General features: G+C 35.9%; 2 protein-coding genes across 3 annotated transcripts in view; one reads left to right on the plus strand and one right to left on the minus strand.

Annotated features, from left to right (window-relative positions):
- Positions 1-7,937, minus strand: part of LOC114251111 (uncharacterized) — a 29,323-nt gene extending 21,386 nt beyond the window's left edge. The window contains exon 1 of one of the 2 annotated variants that reach the window (XM_089736361.1): positions 7,847-7,937. The gene's annotated coding sequence lies outside the window, so the exon portion shown is untranslated. Of the gene's footprint in view, positions 1-1,143; positions 1,166-7,846 lie in introns of those variants that run through there. The other variant, XM_089736362.1, reaches the window with a different exon arrangement.
- Positions 7,938-13,968: 6,031 nt separating this feature from the next.
- Cp190 (centrosome-associated zinc finger protein Cp190) lies at positions 13,969-18,824 on the plus strand. Its single transcript, XM_028185292.2, has 2 exons — positions 13,969-14,126; positions 14,340-18,824. The coding sequence occupies exon 2, from the start codon at positions 14,400-14,402 to the stop codon at positions 18,501-18,503; it is 4,104 nt and encodes a 1,367-aa protein (XP_028041093.2). The 5' UTR covers positions 13,969-14,126; positions 14,340-14,399; the 3' UTR covers positions 18,504-18,824.
- The last annotated feature ends 3,545 nt before the right edge of the window (positions 18,825-22,369 follow it).

The following is a 22,369-nucleotide window of genomic DNA, read 5'->3' on the forward strand; positions in this document are numbered from 1 at the left end:
AAACAGTTCGAATGTCTCATGTACATTCACCTAGCGGTGATTATAAACTATAGTAACTACTCAACATCAGGTAGCTTAACTGCTTATGCAATAGTGAATAGTGGCACAAGAACATTGACACTTTGTTTTTATTAATTTATTTGGGAAACCAACAGTACAAAACAAACATATAATATTTGAAAAAAATAGCTAAAACAATAACCAAATAAGTTCGCACCATCAAAATCACATTTATGTAGAAAGTGAACAAAGGAAAAAAAAGAGAAATTTACAAATTAAAGTTTACAAAAAAAAAACGAAAACCAACACAATACGCACATATGTACATCCACCTCTATTTTATGTGTATACATGTGTATATATACTTTCAAACTTAATAATACACATTGGACCTAACTCACCTTAAAAATTATCCAAAATGGCACATATTTCTATATGCTACGAGTGATAAACAAAAGATGTCAGCAGTCAGTTTGTTATAACATCATTAACATCACAACTATCGAACCAAGAAGAATTTAAGTAAAGCTTCACTTTTTTTATTTCGTTTTATTGCCCTTGTAGGCAGATGAGCATACGGCCCACCCGATGGTTAGTGGTTACCATCGCCCATGGACTTCAGCAATGTCAGAGGCAGAGCCAAGCCGCTGCCTCCGTTAATCTCGCGTATCTTATTGTAATTATATGATTGTAGATGTTTCGATAGATAAATGTCAACTCATCTCTCACCACAATAACTGTAAAGTATTCCAGCCAGTAACAAACGTAAGATTAAGCCGCATTTATTTATTTATTGCTTAGATGGGTGGATGAGCTCACAGCCCACCTAGTGTTAAGTGGTTACCGGAGCACATAGACATCTACAATGTAAATGCCGCCACCTATCTTGAGATATGAGTTCTAAGATCTCAGTATAGTTACAACGGCTGCCCCACCCTTCAAACCGAAACGCATTACTGCTTCACGACAGAAATAGGCAGGATGGTGATACCTACCCGTGCAGACTCACAAGAGGTCCTACCACCAGTAAATATAGTTTTAATTATGTCTATGACTCGCGAAGATCGAAGAAAATACCAAGTTATATCATCTGCGATTCGAACATACTGTATAATTTGGAAATCAAATGGAATGACAGCTTACCTTTAAAGTTTTAGTTAAGTTTCACACTTATCAATTCATTAAAACCTAATGCTAAATTAGTAGCCTTTTTAGGAACATTGCTGGCACGGAAAGTTCTCAGTCTTGACATGGTGTAAGTTTATACGGAGAAGGAGTGCAGAAATGTGAAATCCAAATTACATATCAATCACAAACACATAAAATAGATATAAAAACGTTTGCTATAAACGAAATTCGAAAGTCCTCAAAAATATAAATTAGCCAAATCACATCACAAGTAACACTTTTCACTAGAAGTACATTCGACGCTTGTAAGGCAAACGTGACTAAGCGACAATGCGTGAACTTTACAGTAGACTAATTAAAAGTTGAAAGTAATTTAAAAGATACCTGAGAAATACCTGAAAAAAAATCTATTTTAACGAATTTAGCCTTAGGATTGAAATGATTTTAATAGACCTAGAAATATATTTTTTTTGCATCGAATATGGTTATTTCCTATCATTTATGTACAAAGCAGTTGTTGTCGCTTAGTCACGTTTGCCTTTCAAGCGTCTATATGTTGTACTTTAATGGAAAGAAAGAAAAAAACACATCTGCTTCAATTGCGCGACCGATACAGAAATACGAAACGCTTCGAACTCGTCGAGGGACGTACGTTAAATGAAATCATAGGTTACCGAACAAAACCGCTAAAAAGCTTGGGGTGTTTTCGACCCCTCGGTACGGAATAATTATATTAGGTAACCTCGTATTTAACCGCGTGTACTGCACCCCGTCTGACGCTCAACGAATAACACCTAAGTATTTGGCGGCATGAATTATGACCGGTCGAATTTCGGAAATTAAAATCGTAATTGATTGTCTTTTCGGTTGAATATTTACTACAGTGAATACGGGTGTTGACGTTGATACAAGCCAAAATCACAGTTTAATTGAAACTAGAGACTATAAGCTTTAACATTATTTTGGTTCTATTGTCAAAGAATATCTATTATATTTCTATAATTACAGATTTTGCTAAGACTACACTATATACAAATAATATTATAGACAAACAATATTAATCTATTCTCAATTTGACCCCAGACTTCAAAACAATAATCAAAAGAGTACTACTATACCTATGCGCGTGTGTGTCAAATACTTGGTAGACTGTATAACATTTTTTTTTATTGATTTAATATATTTTTTATGCATATTTTTTTATAAATATTAACATTCTGCAATCCTCTATATTCTCTATAAGTGTAAAGTGGGAAATTTCATACTCCTCCGTCCGCGCAATTTTCGTAAAAAGGGGCGCAAAGTTTTTGCTTCACGTATTAATAATTGAAATAACGGCTATTGCTTATTGCAGACGATGGCAGAAACAGAACGGTACTTACGTTATTTTGGGATCACATCAATTCTTAAGAAATACGTTATTCACTTAAGTAGAAATAAAATGAAAATCTAAATCTAATCTAAACATGTATGATGGGAAAGCGATGGAACTTTCTCGATCAACCATTTGATTAAGGCCAAACAGAACCTCATGTAAAACTTTATATTTCTATTCTATTAGCCCACAAACGTCCTCGTGGACATAGGCCTCCCCAAGCCTCGCCACAAAGATCAGTCCTGCGCTGCTTGCATCCGGCGGATCCCCGCGAACCTCATAGGTCAATCAATAAATCGGTCAATTTAATGGAAGGCCTACGCTACGTCTTTATTTATATAGGTTATAAATTTTTAAATTACTGTCACAGACGAACAATTGGCAAAAATGCATCCTATATACTAAAAACATTTTGCACTTTCGTGAGACTACGATTAATATTGGAATTGTGTAAAAAAAACAACGTAATACGCAAAATCAGTTCACAAGTAACGCCTCAATTAGCGTAAAGCAATATATTCTCGACTAGAATCGCTTAATATTACCAACAGTAAGATGATCCCCCAAACATTTTCACGTTAAATAGATGATATTGTAAAAAAAAAAATGGCGTTGATAATTTCATTATCAAAGTCTTATACAAATAAAGGGACGCCTTTGCCGCCAAATGCCACGCCAATTTACGTAACGACGACAATTCGTTCCGGTATTATTGCGTGGGCGACAAAAATGCCAAACTGTCAAGCGTTCGGAACTGGAAACCAATTCGACCCCACCTAATAATATAAATCATTAAAAGTTACTGTGAAATGTGCGGTCTTTTTTGGTGCTATAGACCGGTGGCTTACCATAGCCCGTAGACATAACAGTGTGACAAGAAAGAAGAAGAAAAACTGTCGAATCTACAAGCTCCAGTGTCTCTCCACTTAGAATGATATTAGTGTCTACTTGTCTAACATTAGGTGTGGTAAATTTTATACATTTTGTTGTTTCAGTAGCCACACGCCATGATCGAATTCATGATTTCGTTGTAGAACTATCTGACCTTGAAATTGTTGGCATTAATGCTCCTAGCAAATTGGTAGAAAGATAGTAATTTCTACAAACAGATTAATTAGAAAATTAGGTTAGCTGTTACCTATGAAAAATAATTTTCGAAAAATTTCAAAAACCGTTGTTAATTTTATTCCAATGCTAGACTTGTATTTTGGAGCAATGAAAATAAAACCGCCTATGGTTCAAGGATCGTGCCCTCTCCTATGAACGAGATGTTTGGCAGGATTTCCAGATTTCGTTTATTTAGCAAGAAAATGAGATCAATTGGAGTTTCAAAGTCATGTTTAGGTTATCTTCGGATTATTCGTACAGCTTACTCGAATAGTGGATCATTATATTGAACTACAAATTCAGAATTTAACCTCCAATCCCGGGTGGAACAGTTTTCACATGTCAAAAAGGACGATAAAAAAAAACTTGTTTTTTTTATTTATTTATTGTCTAGACTGGTGGACGAGCTCACGGCCTACCTAGTGTTAAGTGGTTACCAGAGCTCATAGACCCCTAAGTGCCACCACCCACCTCTAGACATGATTGCTTCTGATGAGTTTCAAATTGTATTTTTGCGGGTTTCATTTTTATTACACGATGTTATTCATTCACCGTGGAAGTCAATCGTGAACAATTATCAAGTACGTATTTCATTAGAAAAATTGGTACCCGCCTGCGGGATTCGAACACCGGTGCATCGCCGGTTACGATTATACCGGACATCTTATCCTTTAGGCCACGATCACTTCATAATTAATCATAATTGATAAAATCTGTAGTGCGCGTATTTTCAAACTTCACTTAGAACCAAAGAGACCAAAGAGAAGCAAACTTCGAACCCAAATGACACAGGTCCTCATTCCGATTATGAACACACAAAGACGACTATCAAACAAAGATATTGTAGCCCCAAAATTTTGAACAAAGCATGTAAGGCGCATCACATTTTCATGTAATGCTACAATTTACTAGGATATAAACCTTACGGACCACGTTCAAGGTAGCTTTTGAAAAGCAAATACCAAACCAATACACTAGTACCGTTTTCTATATCTTCTTGACACTTATTTAAATGGCTGTAAGAACTAGAATATTGAAAGATAAATTAAAGTGTTATGGTAAAAAATGATTGACGTATGAACAATGACAGGGTCGTTGCAATAGTCATGGGGAAAGGGTGCATTTTATACGCACATTTGTGACAACTAGCAGCATTTCAAGTGTTAACTAGATCTTTTATTTAAAGATGTGTTATTATAGAGTCATTATGTCCTACACATTTCACTTCATCTTTATTCCGAGTTTTGTATTTTCATTTTAAAACTAGCGGACTCGGCGAACTTTGTTCCGCCACACAGTTTGTTTCATATATTAAGTGTATAATCTATGGTTTGTTTTAAACACGTCAACCTCAAAATTCTACTATAATTAACCATAGAATATATTACGTTTAGCTGTCAGTTGCGTTTTGTTATTCTATATCAGTTGCGTTTTGTTATACCACGTTTTATGTAACGTCCCACGGGAACGTTATAAAAAGTATCCTATGTCCTTCTCCTGGTTCTAAGCTACCCCCTCACAAATTTTCAGCCAAATCAGTTCAGCCATTCTTGAGTTATAAATAGTGTAACTAACACGACTTTCTTTTATATATATAGATTAATCATTCATTTTTAGAACAACAAATAATCCAAGCACGTCATCTTATCGAAGAAAGAATTTAACTGTAACCCTAAATAAAATGTGTTCCTTTTTTTTAATTTTCAAAATAAAACAACAAAAGCTATCACGGAATTGAGAAAATTTGTAAAAATGAAAAAGTAATAAAAACCCAAATGAGGAGTGCTTTCAATCATCGCTGTGACGCGGGGTGGTGAAGCGGGAGTCGCGTCACATGAGATTAAAAAGTTTACCAGTGTCTCTCCCACGGAAATTAGCATTTTAGCCGTGGGCCGAATTTGCATACCGTCCCATCTAATTTTTGTCTTTTGTTGTCATAAAATCTCCGAGGACCTCCGAAAATGAACAGATAAAATCTCCTTATTTAATCGTACGGAAAATAGGTCATACGTTATCAAATAAATGACCTAGAGTAGGTACTAGTATCCTACTTCTTTCTGTCGCGAAGCAGTTAGTGAACCAAGCGTTATACAACAGCAAAAACATCAACCACATCTCTCAAGGAGATAGTTTTCACATTGCCATATCTATGGTTTGCTGGTAACTATTTAATATAAGAATGAGCTGTGAGTACGAAACTAGACACGCTTGTTTTATATGAAAAAATATATTAAATATATATTTAAAGAAAATTGTCAAGAGGCATTTTGTCATAAAAATATAAGAAGCTTAAAAATCAATCAAACGAACAAAAAAAAATCTTCCCATATTTCCTGACTTAAAAATCACTTTTCAATATATATTATGCAAAAGTACTTTGCGGAAGCCTAATTGTAAAATGAGAAGCGAGACAACCATTGTCGGGGCGGATGAGAAAAAACGTGAAAAATGTCGAGACGACGCGCTAAATGGACGAAAAAGTATCTCCGTTCCTATTTCAATGTAGCTTCACTTACATAAATTAATGGAGTATAATTTCTTTGTTGTATTTCTAATGAAATAAAAGCAAATTGTTTTTTTTAATCGATTTATTAATAGCTGGAAGTAAATACATTGGATTTTTAGAGCATAAATGTTGTCTTTCAAATCTTATCATATCGACAAGACGTATATACGTATCGATACTTTTTGGAAATTTCGACAATTTTAACTGTTAGCTAGCGTAAGCGTAGCGTTTCTCGAACTCCTTCTACTGTTATTCTTGTTTTTTGTTTTAAACAAGATATTGTTGTTACGATACATATTATTTGTCAAAGTTCCGGGGCTGAAGACAGGTAAGTATGTATATCCGACAATTCCTTAATCGACAACATTGAAAAAGCTTTTTCTAAACAGAGTTTATTTTCTCTTTCCAATTCTCGTATCACTTTTAATCTCCTATCAGTATTACCCCACTTTCTGCATCACGACCTAATATTTAACTGTTCTCCAACTGTTCTTATTCACCATTAGTACCTACTGTTTTGTGCAATAAATATTAAATAAATAAGATAAACAGTGTTTAGCTTCAGAAGTCTAAATTCAGCACCTCATCTTCAGAAAAATTAAGATACAATTTAAATATTGTTAAATTAAACTTACGTAGACAAATTTTTTGCATTTCCATTTGCGCCGAATACTAACGTATACATATACTTGTATCTAATAGCACATTATCGAACTGCAACATAAAGATAAACGCTAACCGCAAAGCCGTCGGCGCTTCGTCACAGCTGCCACTTAATAATTTAATTTCACATTTCCCTCCCTCTTTTCACGGCTATCTTTATACACCTTGATCTAAAATCGTTTCACGATCGATAGTTTTGCAAACCGTTTATAGGATGTAGGGATTTTATTCACTGTCTGATTTAATGGTGGTAAAGGTTTTTTTTATTACACTAGAGGGTTGAACGTGTTCACACAGCAACGTGGTTACCAGAGGCCTTAGAAAGCATAACGTCAATGCCAACATCCACTTTGAGTAAGTCGGAATCTAGATTGTATTTTACATATAACGACTATCCCACTCTTCCTACCAGAAGCGACTTACTTGGTGGTATTACCAATGTCGTAGGGCTGAGCATTTTAATAATAATAGTTTGACTATTAAACAGAAAATACGAAAAGTACCGCTACTGAGTTTCCACCAACCCACCATAGGAGCTGTACTGACATATACTGGTGGTAGGACCTCTTGGGAGTCCGCACGGGTAGGTACCACCACCCCGCCTATTTCCACCGTGAAGCAGTAATGCGTTTCGGTTCGAAGGGTGGGGTAGCCGTTGTAACTATACTGAGACCTTAGAACTTATATCTCGAGGTGGGTGGCGCATTTACGTTGTAGATGTCTATGGGCTCCAGTAACCACTTAACACCAGGTGGGCTGTGAGCTCCTCCATCCATCTAAGCAATAAAAAAAAAACCCTATATTTGAAATAAATTACTGCCTAGCTCGTGCACTCGTTAACATAATCACTTTAAAAATTTAATCCATTGCAGTGCGTACCCCGTCTAAAAACGATCTTCAGTTTTCTATGAACTTTATTTAATACAAAATTAAGGTTATTTTAAAAAGGCAGAAGAAGAATATGTAACTAACAGAAAATATGCAACAAGTTTTTTCATTCTTACTCAAATAATTAATTCAGCGGAAATCTTATAAGTGCTAATAATATAACTGACTGACTGACTTACCAGTAATTTTTTTTTTCACAAAAAGGTAAAGAGTTTCGTATACAGGAACTCAATGCAAAGCAACAATCTTCCGGTAGGATCAGCAACGTACTGCCGCAACCCGCTAGTTCACCGCCGCCCAATCCAGTAGGCGGAGCGAAGGCTGGGCGGGCCGAAGACTGGCAAATCAGCTTCATTCGAACACTTCTTTTCTTGTCTTATCGAGGAGTAGAGTGGTCAGCAGATAAGTGGGCAGCTTAAGCACATTATCGCGTTCTTAAATAAGTTATTGTATAACCCTAGATTGTGGTATAACTGTAGTGGATGCTGAAGTTTCGCGCCGCTATATATACGATGAAATTACTTTAATTTTTTAACTAGCATGACCATTGCGAACATCTTCCCGCGATTTGTTTCTAAAAAACTTGTGTTTACCCTCAATACGTAAATAAATCAAATTCAAATTGGTTCACCCAGTGTGAATAACACCATTATTAACTACGAATAAATTAATTTAGTTTAAAAAAATATTTTTTAAAACTTTGCAATAAAAAAGCCCTCTACAAATCTTATTTTATTAAACTGTTTCCTTAGCGACGTTTTCCGGCTCTTCTGTATCTCTGTATCATCGCATAAGGACTGGACTTATATAGTACTTTTTATGTAGATACGTAACGGCCCAAATAAAAATTTTAAATACAGAACTATTGGAAACGCTGTCCGAAAACTTCTAATATTCACACAATCTTCACTAATTATTTTTATTGAAAACCCGTAGAAACTATCTCTTCAACGAACTGACTTCTTTGTTTTCCTATCCTTTTATACTACAACTACACAACAAAGTATAGGAAGCAGTTTTATGAAAAAAAACTAGCCACTAAATTAATTTAAGAGCGTAAGGAACCTTGACTTCAAAATTGAAAAAAAAAAGTTTGTTGAATATTCTTGAAATTTGAATAGAAAAGCAGCTTTTGCTTGAGCGCAAGCAAAGAGGAAACATTCACTACATGTCGCAGAGCAAGGGCTTTTAGAATAGAGAACATAGTCAATTTTGTATTATTTTTTATTCTGATTAACCATCGCTATATTCTGTTTTTTGTCTTCATAGCCAAGCTTGTGGTCATTTAACGCGTCCGGGCTAGTCTATATACAAGGCCGTGGGCATTAAGCATATCAAAAGCTAGAAACAATCAATGCGAAATTGCGGACACATTTAACACACAACGTTTACATAGTCGGCCGTGTTCAGCAAAAACAATCTCACATAATTGAAGTGGCCTCCTTAATAGGATTAACTCGGGAGAAGAAATCTCAATGAGCTGCCCGAAATTTGAATGCGACTTATTATAAATCTCCATATTATTATGTATTCTTCTTCTTTAACGTTCTCTCAATGCTGAGGATCGCGATCAGATGTATTACCAGAGTACCCACTTATGCGGACTTGTTGCACGGATAACAATTTATAATCTTAGGTACATGAGGCTAACTTAGTTGGGTCCTCCTCCTCGCGTCGTTTCCTCACTGCTGAGGGTCGTGACCATTATATGTCGACAGGATTTTGCTCCTTATAATGTCCCGCCAGCGCCTTCGATCATTGGCCGCATGAAGGGCGTCGTGGAATGGGATCTCGAGTGTGGTGCGGATTTGGTCGAACCACCTTGTCGGACTGCGCCCGCGCGGTCTCTTTCCCTCGATCTTCCCTGTCACGAATAGTCTCTCTAGACTATCCGGTGTTTTCCGAGCAATATGACCGAAGTACTCGAGTGCGCGGCGAAGGCAGAGTGTGGACAGTCTAGTCTTGATCTGCAGTTGGTCTAAGATAGACAGATTGCTTCTCTTCGCCGTCCAAGGTATTTTTTTTTATTGCTTAGATGTGTGGACGAGCTCACAGCCCACCTGGTGTTAAGTGGTTATTGGAGCCCATAGACATCTACAACGTAAATGCGCCACACACCTTGAGATATAGTTCTAAGGTCTCAGTATAGTCACAACGGCTGCCCCACCCTTCAAACCGAAACGCATTACTGCTTTACGGCAGAAATAGGCGGGGCGGTGGTACCTACCCGTGCGGACTCACAAGAGGTCCTACCACCAGTAATTACGCAAATTATAATTTTGCGGGTTTGATTTTTATTGCACGATGTTATTCCTTCACCGTGGAAGTCAATCGTGAACGTATCCGGAGCATTCTTCTCCAGCACCACATCTCAAAAGTATCCACGAGTTTGCGATCAGCCGCTTTAAGGGTCCAGTTGGGTAGTGTAATATAAAAGGATAGGACAACGAAAATATGTTCATGAAGTAAATATGTTGTATTTCGAGGAATTAATTTGTTAAGGTTTTGTGAATTTTCGAATGGGTTTTCCAACTTTTCTTTAAATAAAATTTAATTTGGACCGGCTATGTCACGCAGAAGCTGGCGAAGCTAAGAACTGTCGTTAATATCTTGGGAGAATCAATTGATTTAAAAAATCATGAGAATTATTGTGTATTTTTTTTGTTTGTTTATCATTATTTTTTCTACATTTTTTTTTCTTCGGTGTTGCTACCAATTGAAACGATTAACCTTTAATAAACCATAGAAATAAAACTTAAATTACGCGACAGTGAAAGTATACCTACAAGTGAGATATATAATCAAAATGAACATTATCAAACCCTTAGCTACTTAGACTTTTTGAGTTGTGTAGCTTAATACAAGACTCATAACTTCATAAGCGTTTGTACAATTTTAAACATGTGTTGTACGCTTTGACATAATACGTGACGTAAAAAACAATGGCACCGCAGAACTAAAATAAAACTATAACATAACACAAGAAAAACTGTAACACAAGAGAATTAAATTAAACTTTATAAAATTTATTTTAAATATATTATTGTTAGCAAAAAAACTGTATTTTTTTATTATTTAATTTTTCTTGCGTACACATCACTACGTATTTACTTATGTACACAATCAAATTACAGAACAAATTATAGAATGTGAAGCTATTAAAGCTACGCTGACTGATAGGTGACCTCACAGTCTCAACCCGAGAGTTTGCTAACACCGGCCCTGGCTAGAGTAAGTAGTGCTCGCTTAATCAAGCAACGAATCGTAACCGCAACTGATTGAGAAGACCCGATGAGAAGATGAGAAACTCAGCGGGTTGTGCCTAAGAGCTAGGTTGCACGTCGAACTTTTTGTACGACGAGAACGGTGACCGATGCTTGCAGAGTCTAAAATCAGCGAGAGCAGATCAGGGGGCTCCGACAAAACACGTTCAGGGCGGTGGCGACTTTACGTTGCCCCGTCGCCTGGGTCGGATATGTAATTAGCGGCCATTAAAAGATACCTAGGGGAGTTACGATGTCGCGTCGCTTCGTCAAAATAGCATTCTGACATATCCTTAAGATACCTACCTACCAGTGGCGTAGCTACCAAGGGGCTAGGCGGGGCAGTGCCCCGGGGCCCTCAAGCTCAGGGGGCCCTCGAATCTTTACCAGAAATCTCGATCGAACTGAACTTTTGGAATTTTCTCCCATTTTCAAAATAAATATACAGGTTGCAACTGCCCACTTTAATCATGACAACATAGGTGAGAGAAATTCAAAAGTTATGCTTAATGAATTCCCTTAATTTTTTTCTGTAGGACACAGACAGATGGAAATCTGAAGGTGTAAGGTCAGGACTATACGGCGGATGCATTGACACCTCCCAGCCAAGCTCTTTTAATTTTTGCTGAGTGCTAAAAATGTGTGAGGTCTAGCGTTATCATGATGAAAAACCACACCCCTTCTCTTGATTAATTCCGGCCGCTTTCTCTCAACTTCTTGCTTTAATCTCATCAGTTGTTCGCAGTTGAGTTCAGAATCGATGGTCCTGCCTGGTAGTAACAGCTCATAATGAATAATGCCCTTCCAATCCCACCACACACACAGCATCACCTTGTTGCGAGTTAACCCGGGTTTCGCCACAGTCTGTGAAGCCTGACCGGCCTTTGACCATGACCTTTTTCGCACGTTCTTGTCGTACGTGATCCACTTTTCATCACCAGTTATCAGCTTCTTCAAAAATCGTTCGGTTTCATTTCGTCGTAATAAAGAATCACAAATGAGTACACGGTTCATTAGGTTTCTTTTACTGAGCTCGTGAGATACCCAAATATTGTTGTGTACCCAGTTTTTTTCAAATGCGCCAAAACTGTTTTGTGGTCAATTCCCAGTTCTTCAGCTACGACGTAACTACTGATATGCCGATTTGCTCCACTTTTTCAAAAATGGCATCCATTTTATCCTTAATAGGGCGACCAGAGCGTCATGCATCTTAGACATCAAAATTTCCGGATTGAAAACGCTTAAACCAAATTTATGTTACTCTCACAGAAACTACGCTAGGTCCATAAACATCGCAAATTTATTTCGCGGCTTGCGTGGCATTTTTACCTTTTTTGCAGTAATTTTTTTTAAAATGTATCGAATTTCTTCATTAGATTCACTCATCTTGACAGTACGAAAATTAAATAAAAATCACACATTTTCCTAATTTGAATTTGAATTATCTTCTTTAAAATTTAAACTTTTAATGATACCAAAACCAGCCATATACAAATATTATAGCCAAAGAAATTTTATTACAAGTTCATATATACTATACCTAATGCGAAAAGACTTTTTCCCCAACCTATTAAGTTGTTACTGTTTAATATTTTTATTACCTGCCCTGCAGTGCACAAAAAATAGCTTAAGTAGCTTAGCATTTTTAAAGTATTTGTAAATTACATATTTTTCTTTGATAAAACCTAATCAACTTACATAACAGTGGGGCCCCATTTTTTAATTTGCCCCAGGGCCCTTGGTTACCTAGCTACGCCACTGCTACCTACGAATCGGTACGGACACTAATACTTTATGCATTGCTATGGTATTTTGTAATTAGGTGACACTTGACACTACAAAACTTGCATACATACCGTCATGACCTATGCGAGTGTAGTGTATGCTCACGCGCGATAGCAGTCTGAGCACCGTGGTATGTGAGGTATGTGATACCTCTAAATAATCGAGCCGAACGACGGGGCATCGCAGCCGCTGTAGCCCGAAACATTTCTTGCAGGATCCACTCTCGGTGCTTTTAGGCTCTTCGAGCACCGGTCGCTAACCTCGTCGATTACGACAAAGAGTTAGACGAGCGAACTAACCCATAGACTACGGAGTTTCTGACCGATCTTCTCAGTAGGTCGCGATTCGAACCAGATGGTAGATACTGCGAAGTAGGTACAAATTCTCTCAGATTGAGGCCGTGAGCTCACCGATCCGGCCGCGCGTAGCTGGAATAGCCCCAAGCAAATAGAAAGGGAAAAAACCTCTTTCTTCCCCCTGGATTTATTTAATACTGATTTTTAATTAGACTTGACACTATACCTGTAAATCTCCGAAATAACCGAATTGCCAGATAAACAGACATTTGAAAATCTTTTCAAATGAGGCTTATTCCGAACCCATGAGCATCGGTGACCATTTTCCGTTAGGTAGACCGTGCTATAAATAAGCGTACCGAAACCTATAAATAAATAAGACAGCAAAATCATCGCTTGTGAGATCGCTACCCCATTAATCTTTCATTTTAAAATCAGAAAAAGGCACCATAACTTCATATTTAATAAATTGAAAAAAATTCAACCAATGAAACGTCATAGGTACCAATGCCTAAGTAACTCAAAACAATTTACTTGCAAAAGTTAAAGATTCAAAATGTAATTTGGCAATGCATAACGCATCATTCCTATGATTTGAAGTTAACATAAAATAAACAGAGCCATCTATTGACATATTACAGTTACCTATGTTTTAATAGAATTCTTATATTAAATGTACAGGTTCGAAACGTCATCTGCTAGCCCATTTAATGCTAAGCTGTAAAGAGCGCATCCAATCAATAGGTTTTATAGAGGGCGCTACTCATATCTCGCGCAGTCAAGTGCCGTACTATTTATCAATTTAAGTGAATATAAATGAAAAACATAGTTTATACTTAAATTTGCAAATTTTTCTGGATATAAATTTATGTATTAAATACCTTGTAAGACACCTTACATTTTTTCTTTTTTTTTTACACAATCATGAACATAATAGGACATCAATTGATGTAGATCAGGGTCAAACAAGCTTGGACTTTTCATGAGAAAATTATCATGGCGCCATCTTACGTATTCGCTGTCAACTTCGGTCAAATTTAGTGAAGTAAAACTGTGTAGAGTCGTGTTGAAGTCAAGTAATTGAAATACAAACTACGATATTTTGATTTTCACTCGTAAGTACTTTGAAACAATAAAAAGATTTTGGCGGAAAATTTAACTGAAGAATGATATTATCAATGGCTTCTTTGTGGCATCAATCGGACAGCAACGCTTTGAATTTGTATCTAAATGTAAAATCAATCACTTTAGCGTTTCATTGAAATACTTTTGTCTTGGTTTTTAATTATCTCGGAAAACAAATTTATTAAAGCGAATAACTGTTTCAGGATGAGATATATATATACTGCAAATATAACCTATAATGAAAAAACATTGAAACCGCCGCTATGTCGGAGTTAAGGCAAGTGAAAGTGGATAACTGGGGAATTTATTTCCTCCAAAGGTTAAAACATTTCTTTAACCGCACTGACTATTGTGATTTAACGCTACAATTCCAAGACAACGCACAGTTGAAAGTCCACAGACTGGTTTTAAATGCTTGTACAGAATATTTTGAAGTTTTGGAGAGAACATGCGAAATGTATGAAGATTGTCTCGTGATGCCGGACGATCTTCAGGCTGATGTCGTTGTACCTATAGTGAACTTCATGTACACTGGACAATTAGAGTTCAGGTTGGATTTACTTGAGAAACTTTACCAAACTTCTCTCATTATGAAAATGCCTGTGCTAACTAAACTTCTGAAAGCTCACCGTGCCAGTCAGAATCCACAGTGCTATGCTCCAAAACATAAAAGCTCTGAACCTACTCCATCTACTAGTAATAAACGCTCATATGGTAAAGCTTTTGACAACAAGAGTGCATGCAAAGAGAAAAAAGTATATAAACCTGTGAATATAAATAAAGAAATAATGTACCGTCCATCATCTCCTTATATACAAAATAAAAAAAACCCAATGACAGATCCAAAACCTACAAGATATGAGCTATCAGAAGAGTTTGATGGTGATGGGGTGTTTGACAGTTCCTTCTGTAACATATCCTATACATCTCAACCGTTGATGGTACATCCTGACACTAAGAAGCGTTACTCTAAAAAAAGTGGTCTGTTCAATAATTCTTCAAGTGATAGTAAACACACAACAACTTTAGACATTATAGAATGTAAGAAAAGTGTTGATAACATCTTTGAAGATAATTACTTGGAGAGTGGTATACTTGATGAAAATGAGATGTTCCAAACAACATATTTAAAGAAGAATAAACCAATTATGGACTCCAATCAACTCTTTGATCAGATTTTAGATCAGAATGATGCTCCTAAAATAACAATAGACACTAAAAACAGTAAAGTATCGGCAAATCTTGATCATGCTAAAATAATAAGTGAAGTTTTAAAGAAATACTCTCATTTATTGAAAGGTAGTAAAAATATCAAATTGAAAATATTAAACACTCCAAACAAAAAGAAGCAATCCACTGTTCGTGAACAGAAAAATTCTCAGCAGAAAGTTGAAAGACATGATTCTAACTTCACCTATGAGACTGATGTCATAGATTCAAAGCATGCAGCTAAGTTAATAGCAATGGGGGCAGAGAACATTAATGGACCTTGGATATGCCTTATATGTGGAACACCAGGCAAAGCATTGCATTTTATGTCATATTATAAATTCCGAAGACATCTAGTTGAAGTGCACAATGAAAAACCAGTAGTCAATATATGTGAATATTGTGGATATAAGGCATTAAAAAGAAATTATCATCTTTACCATCTGTATACAAAACATGGGATTGAGCCACCACCAACATATAATTTCCCAAAATGTAATCAATGTAATTATGTAGCTATGGGTGAAGGATATTTAATGAAACATAAGTTAACACATTCAACTGTGAGCTTTCAGTGTAATGTTTGTGCTACACACTTTAGTTCATCAAATTTACTTCTCCAGCACATTCAAAGGACAGGTCACAAATATTCTGCTGAAAGAAAACACAACCTTCAATGTATGTATTGCCTAAAAGTCTTCTTACGTGAAAGCAGCCTATATAATCATCTGAAAACATGTCACAAAAAAGAGGATAAATCGAGTGGCATAATTGATGACTCAGATGAAGAAAAATCAAAAGATAAAAAACCTAAATTGGAGTTAGAGATTGAGATTCCCCCAGTTCGTTCACATGACTATGAAGAAGTTAATGTACACTATCAAATTCAACCAGACGGAAATATCCATGTTATTCCTAATGGTGAAATAAAAGCACCTTTAAATCAAAAGCATAAAATACTTAATCCTGAATTCAACTTAGTTAAACCCAAACAAATATACAAAGAAAACAGTAACATAATTAACAATGTTACTACGTCTCTGCAAAAAGGTCATGTTCAAGAAGACAATAGTAATGTTATTACAAATGAAGAAATTGTTATGATAGATGACAGAGAGTACATCCTGAAAGATAATCAGCTTATACCAAGATCAACTAAAAATGCTGAACCAGAATTCATCATCCCAGAAATGTTGCATTCAGAACCAGTGCAACAAACATCTACCTCTACAACTCAGTTAGACTATACAAATTTAATAGAAACTGTAAATGAATCTAATGTCATCTTGAGTAAGCAAACAAACTTAAATCAACCCATCCAGTTTGTTGTTTCTAATGAAGAAGAATATAAAGCATTAATGACTGCAAACCATCCAATTCTTTTTGATAATGGTGATTCTAACAAAACGTTAGCTGTTTTATCCAACCCCCACACCTCCAATGTAGAATCAACGAGTATGGAACTTGACAACACTCAGTCAAATGATATAATGATCATACAAGAAAATTACCCATTAAATGTAACAGAGTCAGTTGTAACGGACAATTCAAACATAGTAGTAGTTTATAGCCATCCTGTTGATAGCACAAACAAACAATTCCAAATTCTGACTACACAAGGAATAGGAACACAGTTAATACAATCATCGGCTATAATTACGCAAAACTTCGAGACTGTCACTACTACTGCACCGGTCATGAATGCTCACGTAATTGAGAGTCAAGAATGGGAAAATGACATAACTCCAATGCCTGTTAGTAACAAACCAAATGCTGACTTAGAAAAAACTGGACAAAATACACCTCAAATGACATCTCATCAAAGTGTAATTGTTTCGCCTGAGGTTCAAGTCCCCCCTAAACCACCTTCACCAGTAGATATGGATGTAGAAGAAACCATACAAAGTAAATTAATAAATGAGCCAATTCAGGAAAATAATGAAAAATGCACACAAAGTGAGACATTGCCGGCTACAACAATTACACCCATTACAGATTCAAGCAATCTTACTCAAGGGACGATAGTGGAAAACATGATCATCAATGAACAGCTTACAGAAGAATCAAGTGAAAATCTTCCAACAGTTGAAGAAAATCTAGAGAATATTGATAAAAATTCAACTAAATCAAAACTAGATTGTAATACTAAAATGGGATTAAATGATATCAGTGAAAACCTCATAGACAAAGAAGAGAATATTTGTAGTCCAACATTTACACAACAAACAGATTTAAGTTTAGAAAATAATGTTGATTCTATAGATTCAGCTGAGGAAATTGTACAATGTAAAGTATCACTGTCTGCGCAAGTGTCTGCGCAAGCAGTACCAAAAGCAGCTGAGGAAAAAATTCAAATATTGACATCAGAATGGTCAGAAGATGAGTACGATTCTCCACCAGCAATCAATGATAATAAAGTAATTTGTGAAGACTCTAAAGAGATATTAACAAAATCAACTGAAACGCCTCAAAATATTGAAGAGGGAACTGTGAACACTGAGTCTCTCTTACCTGAAAATTTAAATGAGCCAACTGAATCTGCAAAACCTGAGAGCCCAAACAAACAAACAACTAAAATTCCAAATGATAACATATCATCTCTGCTAAGTGACTGGGAAGACTCGCAAGAAGATTTGAGTAGCAATGACGAAAATATTGATAATATATTACCAAAAGAGTATGAAGAAAAATTGCGAAATGATTTACCCGATTACAATATACAAAATATTGATAGAGGTTTACCCAATCTGAATGATGAGAAAGATGATGAGGATCTAATAAAAGTTAGCAAAGAAAAGGTACATAATGACCTAACAAACGCAGATGAGAAAACAGATATTTGCTTGACAAAAGACAGTGAAGGAATATCTGACAGTGGTCTGCCAAAAAGGAACAGGGAAGAAATGGGTGACCCTTTACATATTAAGCAAATCGAAAATGTATTAGCAAATATAAATGAAGGGATAGTTTCCACTGAATGTAATAATCGTACAGAAAAAGTTATTCTAGATGAACCAAATAGTGGACTTTTAGAAACAGCTGAGAAAAAAGCTTCACATGATCCTGCACCAGATAATGAAACCGATAAACCAGATGACAAAATAAAAAGTTTAGTCAGTGATTGGGATGATGACGATGAGGAAAGTAAAATCAATTAATACTTAGCATCGAACTTTGGGGCTGAGTTCATACATAAAATATGTACTATGTAGTATAATGCTTAAATTATAGAATAAATAATGAGATATTTGTTATACAAGAAAATATATTTCACTTTTTATCAAATCAAGTCCCATCAATGCTATTCTTAAAGTATTAATATTATGATTAGTTAAATAATAGTAATTAGTTTGAAATAAGTACTAAAAAATCATGCACTAAATAATTAAGTAATACCTAAAATTATATGGTAACCATATTGCTACTGGCTGAATCTTTTTCTGAACTTTTTCTTTAAAAAAAATTAAACATTGCAATGATATTTTTTGTATTCTTTTTCCAATGGTTGTCTTGCATTTAAGATTTAATTCTATTGTAAAAATAGCACCAGTTTGGTATATAGTGCATTCAAATAACTAGTTCTAGCTGATTTTTATATTTTAAAATATGTATATTAGATTAAGCTTGGTGATTGTAAATTAGACTAAAGAATTCTAACTTTTACACAATTGTATTTTATCTGTATAGGACCATGAAACGAAACCATTGTGATTAAAAATGTGTATAAGTCCTTCATCATGATCTGTCAAGTTATAAATATAAAAGCTAACTATGAAGGTAACTAAAAGCAATATTACGTAACCGGTCTATAATATAGAGTATTTGCTTTATCGTGAAATTAAAGATCGATGTAATTAGGTTTATATGCAAATAAAATTTAAAATAAAAAATGTGGTTAATTATTGTGATAAAAAGTGGTGCGCGTGCAACTTCGTGCACGGGAAAGAAGTGAAACTTCTTTGCGGTGTGTATTATTGTAGTTTTCACCATTTTTTCATTCGTAAATGAAATTTCTCTTGTAATGGGGAATGCAGTGTTTAAAAGAAACGACCTAGGTCGCTTTGTCCTTTTCCTCTCTTCAAGGTCGAGTGGTTTGAAAGACGCTCTGTCTATTTTCTCACTCTCGCTCTTCCTAAATTATATATTTTCTCTCTAGCTGTAACTAATTTAGCGAGTTAAATTTTACTCTCGAAGAGCCTAAAGAAGTGTCACTTCATAAATGAATAAAACAAACTCCATTCTGTGGCCCCAAATAAGAATTTAATTCTGTGTTATGGTTACTCCAAACGCACATGTGAGGCAAGAAACACTACCCAATGACCTTTAATTCATATAAAATCGACGTAGCCCAAAACACGTCATTTCGGATCCTCCCAATCCACTAACGGTGCTTTTAGGTACCTCAAGCACCAGTCATCGTTCACGTCGAACCCGTCACTTGCGACGAGTAAATTAACCCACAGATACAGCCCACTAAGTTTCTCGCCAGATCCTCTCAGTGGATCGCGTTTCCGATCCGGTGGTGGTAGTAGTAGTGGTTCTGCGAAGCACGGCTCTTGCTAGGGTTCGTGTTAGCAACGTCGTCAGGTTTGAGTCCCGTGAGCTCACCTACTAGTTCAGGTTATGCTGAAGTAGCCTCTCACGGCTATCAGCTTAGGTAGGAAAAACAAAAAAAATATATACCTAAAATATTTTTAACTAAAATATGGACTCCGACCGAACATCTAGCTCGCCCTGCTGTAGAGTAACCTCCAACTACTAGACCAAACAATATCTAAATAAGAAAACAAATAAAACGTACCTATATGTAATTATTATTATTTTATCAGTTTACTCTTGAATTTTCGACGATTCTTACTGCGACAACGAATATTGTAGCAATGTATTTTTTTAGCGCTAAGATTCTGAACATTCTGAAGGTAAATCTTGTGTACTGTAGTTACCAAATCCTATAGATCAACGTGAATGAGGCCCTTCGTTGTTGTCGATTGACATGAGCTCAAAGTTCCATTAAGTGTCGCTGTAAAGCTAATACTCAGCGTAGTACATTTTATTATTAATAAATAACAGTAACCAAAAACACTTTTGTAGCTAGCTGTACTCAAAAATAGAAAATAGTAAAAAAATGTTTTTTTTCCCTACCTATGCTGATAGCCTTGATAGGCTATATCAGCTTTACCCTAGCATGTAGGTGATCTCTCGGGTCTCAAACCGGAGATTTTGCTGGCCAGTGGCCCTAGCAAGAACAGTGCTTCGCATAATCTACCACCAGATCGGAAACGCAACCCACTGAGAAGATCCGGCGAGAAACTCAATGGGTGTGTCTATGGGTTAATTTACTCGCCGAGCCCTTCCGTAATGATGTGTTTAGGGCGATTTAGCGTTCGATCCACGGTATGTAATTTCCATCGACCACGAGGGTTTTCGTGTCGTACCGCCTTCTTAAAGTGGCGCATTGATGCCGACTGTATAAAATACTTACAGATCGAGTCAAGCTCGAGACCATCATGGAGATCCACATTCTTCAAAGATCATGGTGCTCCGACGGCTATTCTGCAAAAACGGGATTGAATGACTTGAAGAGGTTTCAAATTTTCAAATTAGTGCGGGCCGCGTCAGCGAACACTACACTTGCATAAGTCATGACCGGGCGTATGTAAGTTTTGTAGTGTCACCTTATTAGTAATATGCGAAGTAAATTGTCTTCGTAATATTATTACGAAGGGACAATTTACATTTATTGCTTATTGCAAATCATGGGTGTGATTAAGAAAACCCTTTGCTTAGTCCTGAATGTTGGACGGTTATATTATTTGAGGGGATTGGGTCTTTAGGTGATGAGGGGCTATTTAAAAACACAACTGCTTCATTATAATTATATTGCAGATTGCTTGAACACTTTTACACCATTATACAATTATTATCTTTATATTTTTTATATAACTATTACATGTTTGTCTTGCCGTGTCTAGATGAGAAGTCACTGACATTTTCTTACGAGAATACAATGATCTGTTTTTTAAAACATTTAAAATAATTCCAATATTCGAAATCTAATCAAGTGTCAAGTGTTGCCTGCCATTACATTTAATATACAAACTCCAACACACCCCCTCAACACTTGCACACATTTTTCTCCGTCTATAATTTAATACCAAAAAGAATAACGCTAACCTGACCATAAATTAACTACTTTCCATACATACCTTAAAACCTCACAACCACTTACATTCCGTTACTTCCACTTAATCCCTCAATTCAACCAACAACTATTCATTCAACCTTTCAAACTTAATACCATCTTTAATGTCGCTACTTTTAATCCTTTCTTACTCCAACTCCAATTCGATCATACATGTACTCTCATTCAACCACACAACCATTCAACCTTAACTTCCCTCTTGACTCATTATATAAAACATTGACTATAATAGTCTTTAACTCCTTCTCGACTCCCTACATAAACTCTTCAAGTTTATTTAAAACTTTTAACGCCTTCTCGAACTTCTCTGACTTCATCATCTGCACGATTATTTTCATTTGTGTTATTTCTATTAGTGTTCTCCCTTTCATCACCCCAAAGCCCATTAATTACTTCATTATCTTCTAAGTATCCACCTAGAATTCCTTGTTCTCCCTCATTAATTCTTACATCCCTTGCTCTTATAATTTTTTGTTCATCTTCAACCCAAATTTTGTAACCGTTTCTAACGTAGCCAACCAGAATACCCTTTTTACAACGATCATCAAGCTTTTTTAGTCCAGAATTTATTTTAAAATATGTAGTTGAGCCAAATCTTCGAATATTTGAAACATCTGGTTTTATTCCAAACCACAATTCCGCAGGAGTTTTATTTTTTCCTTTTGTTGGACATCGGTTTAATAAGAAGCTAGCTGTTAGTAATGCTTCTCCCCAGAGATATTTGGGTACAGCTCCATCCAAAAGCAAGGCTCTCGTTTTCTCCATAAGAGTACGGTTCAGTCGCTCTGCTTTACCGTTCAATTGCGGTGTGTATGGAATAGT

The sequence above is a fragment of the Bombyx mandarina genome, chromosome 21, assembly GCF_030267445.1.
Source record: "Bombyx mandarina strain Sakado chromosome 21, ASM3026744v2".
Taxonomy (NCBI): domain Eukaryota; kingdom Metazoa; phylum Arthropoda; class Insecta; order Lepidoptera; family Bombycidae; genus Bombyx; species Bombyx mandarina.

Bases quoted from the DNA above. Each gene is read 5' to 3' on its own strand.
- Cp190 (XM_028185292.2), top strand. From the start codon at position 14,400: ATGTCGGAGTTAAGGCAAGTGAAAGTGGATAACTGGGGAATTTATTTC.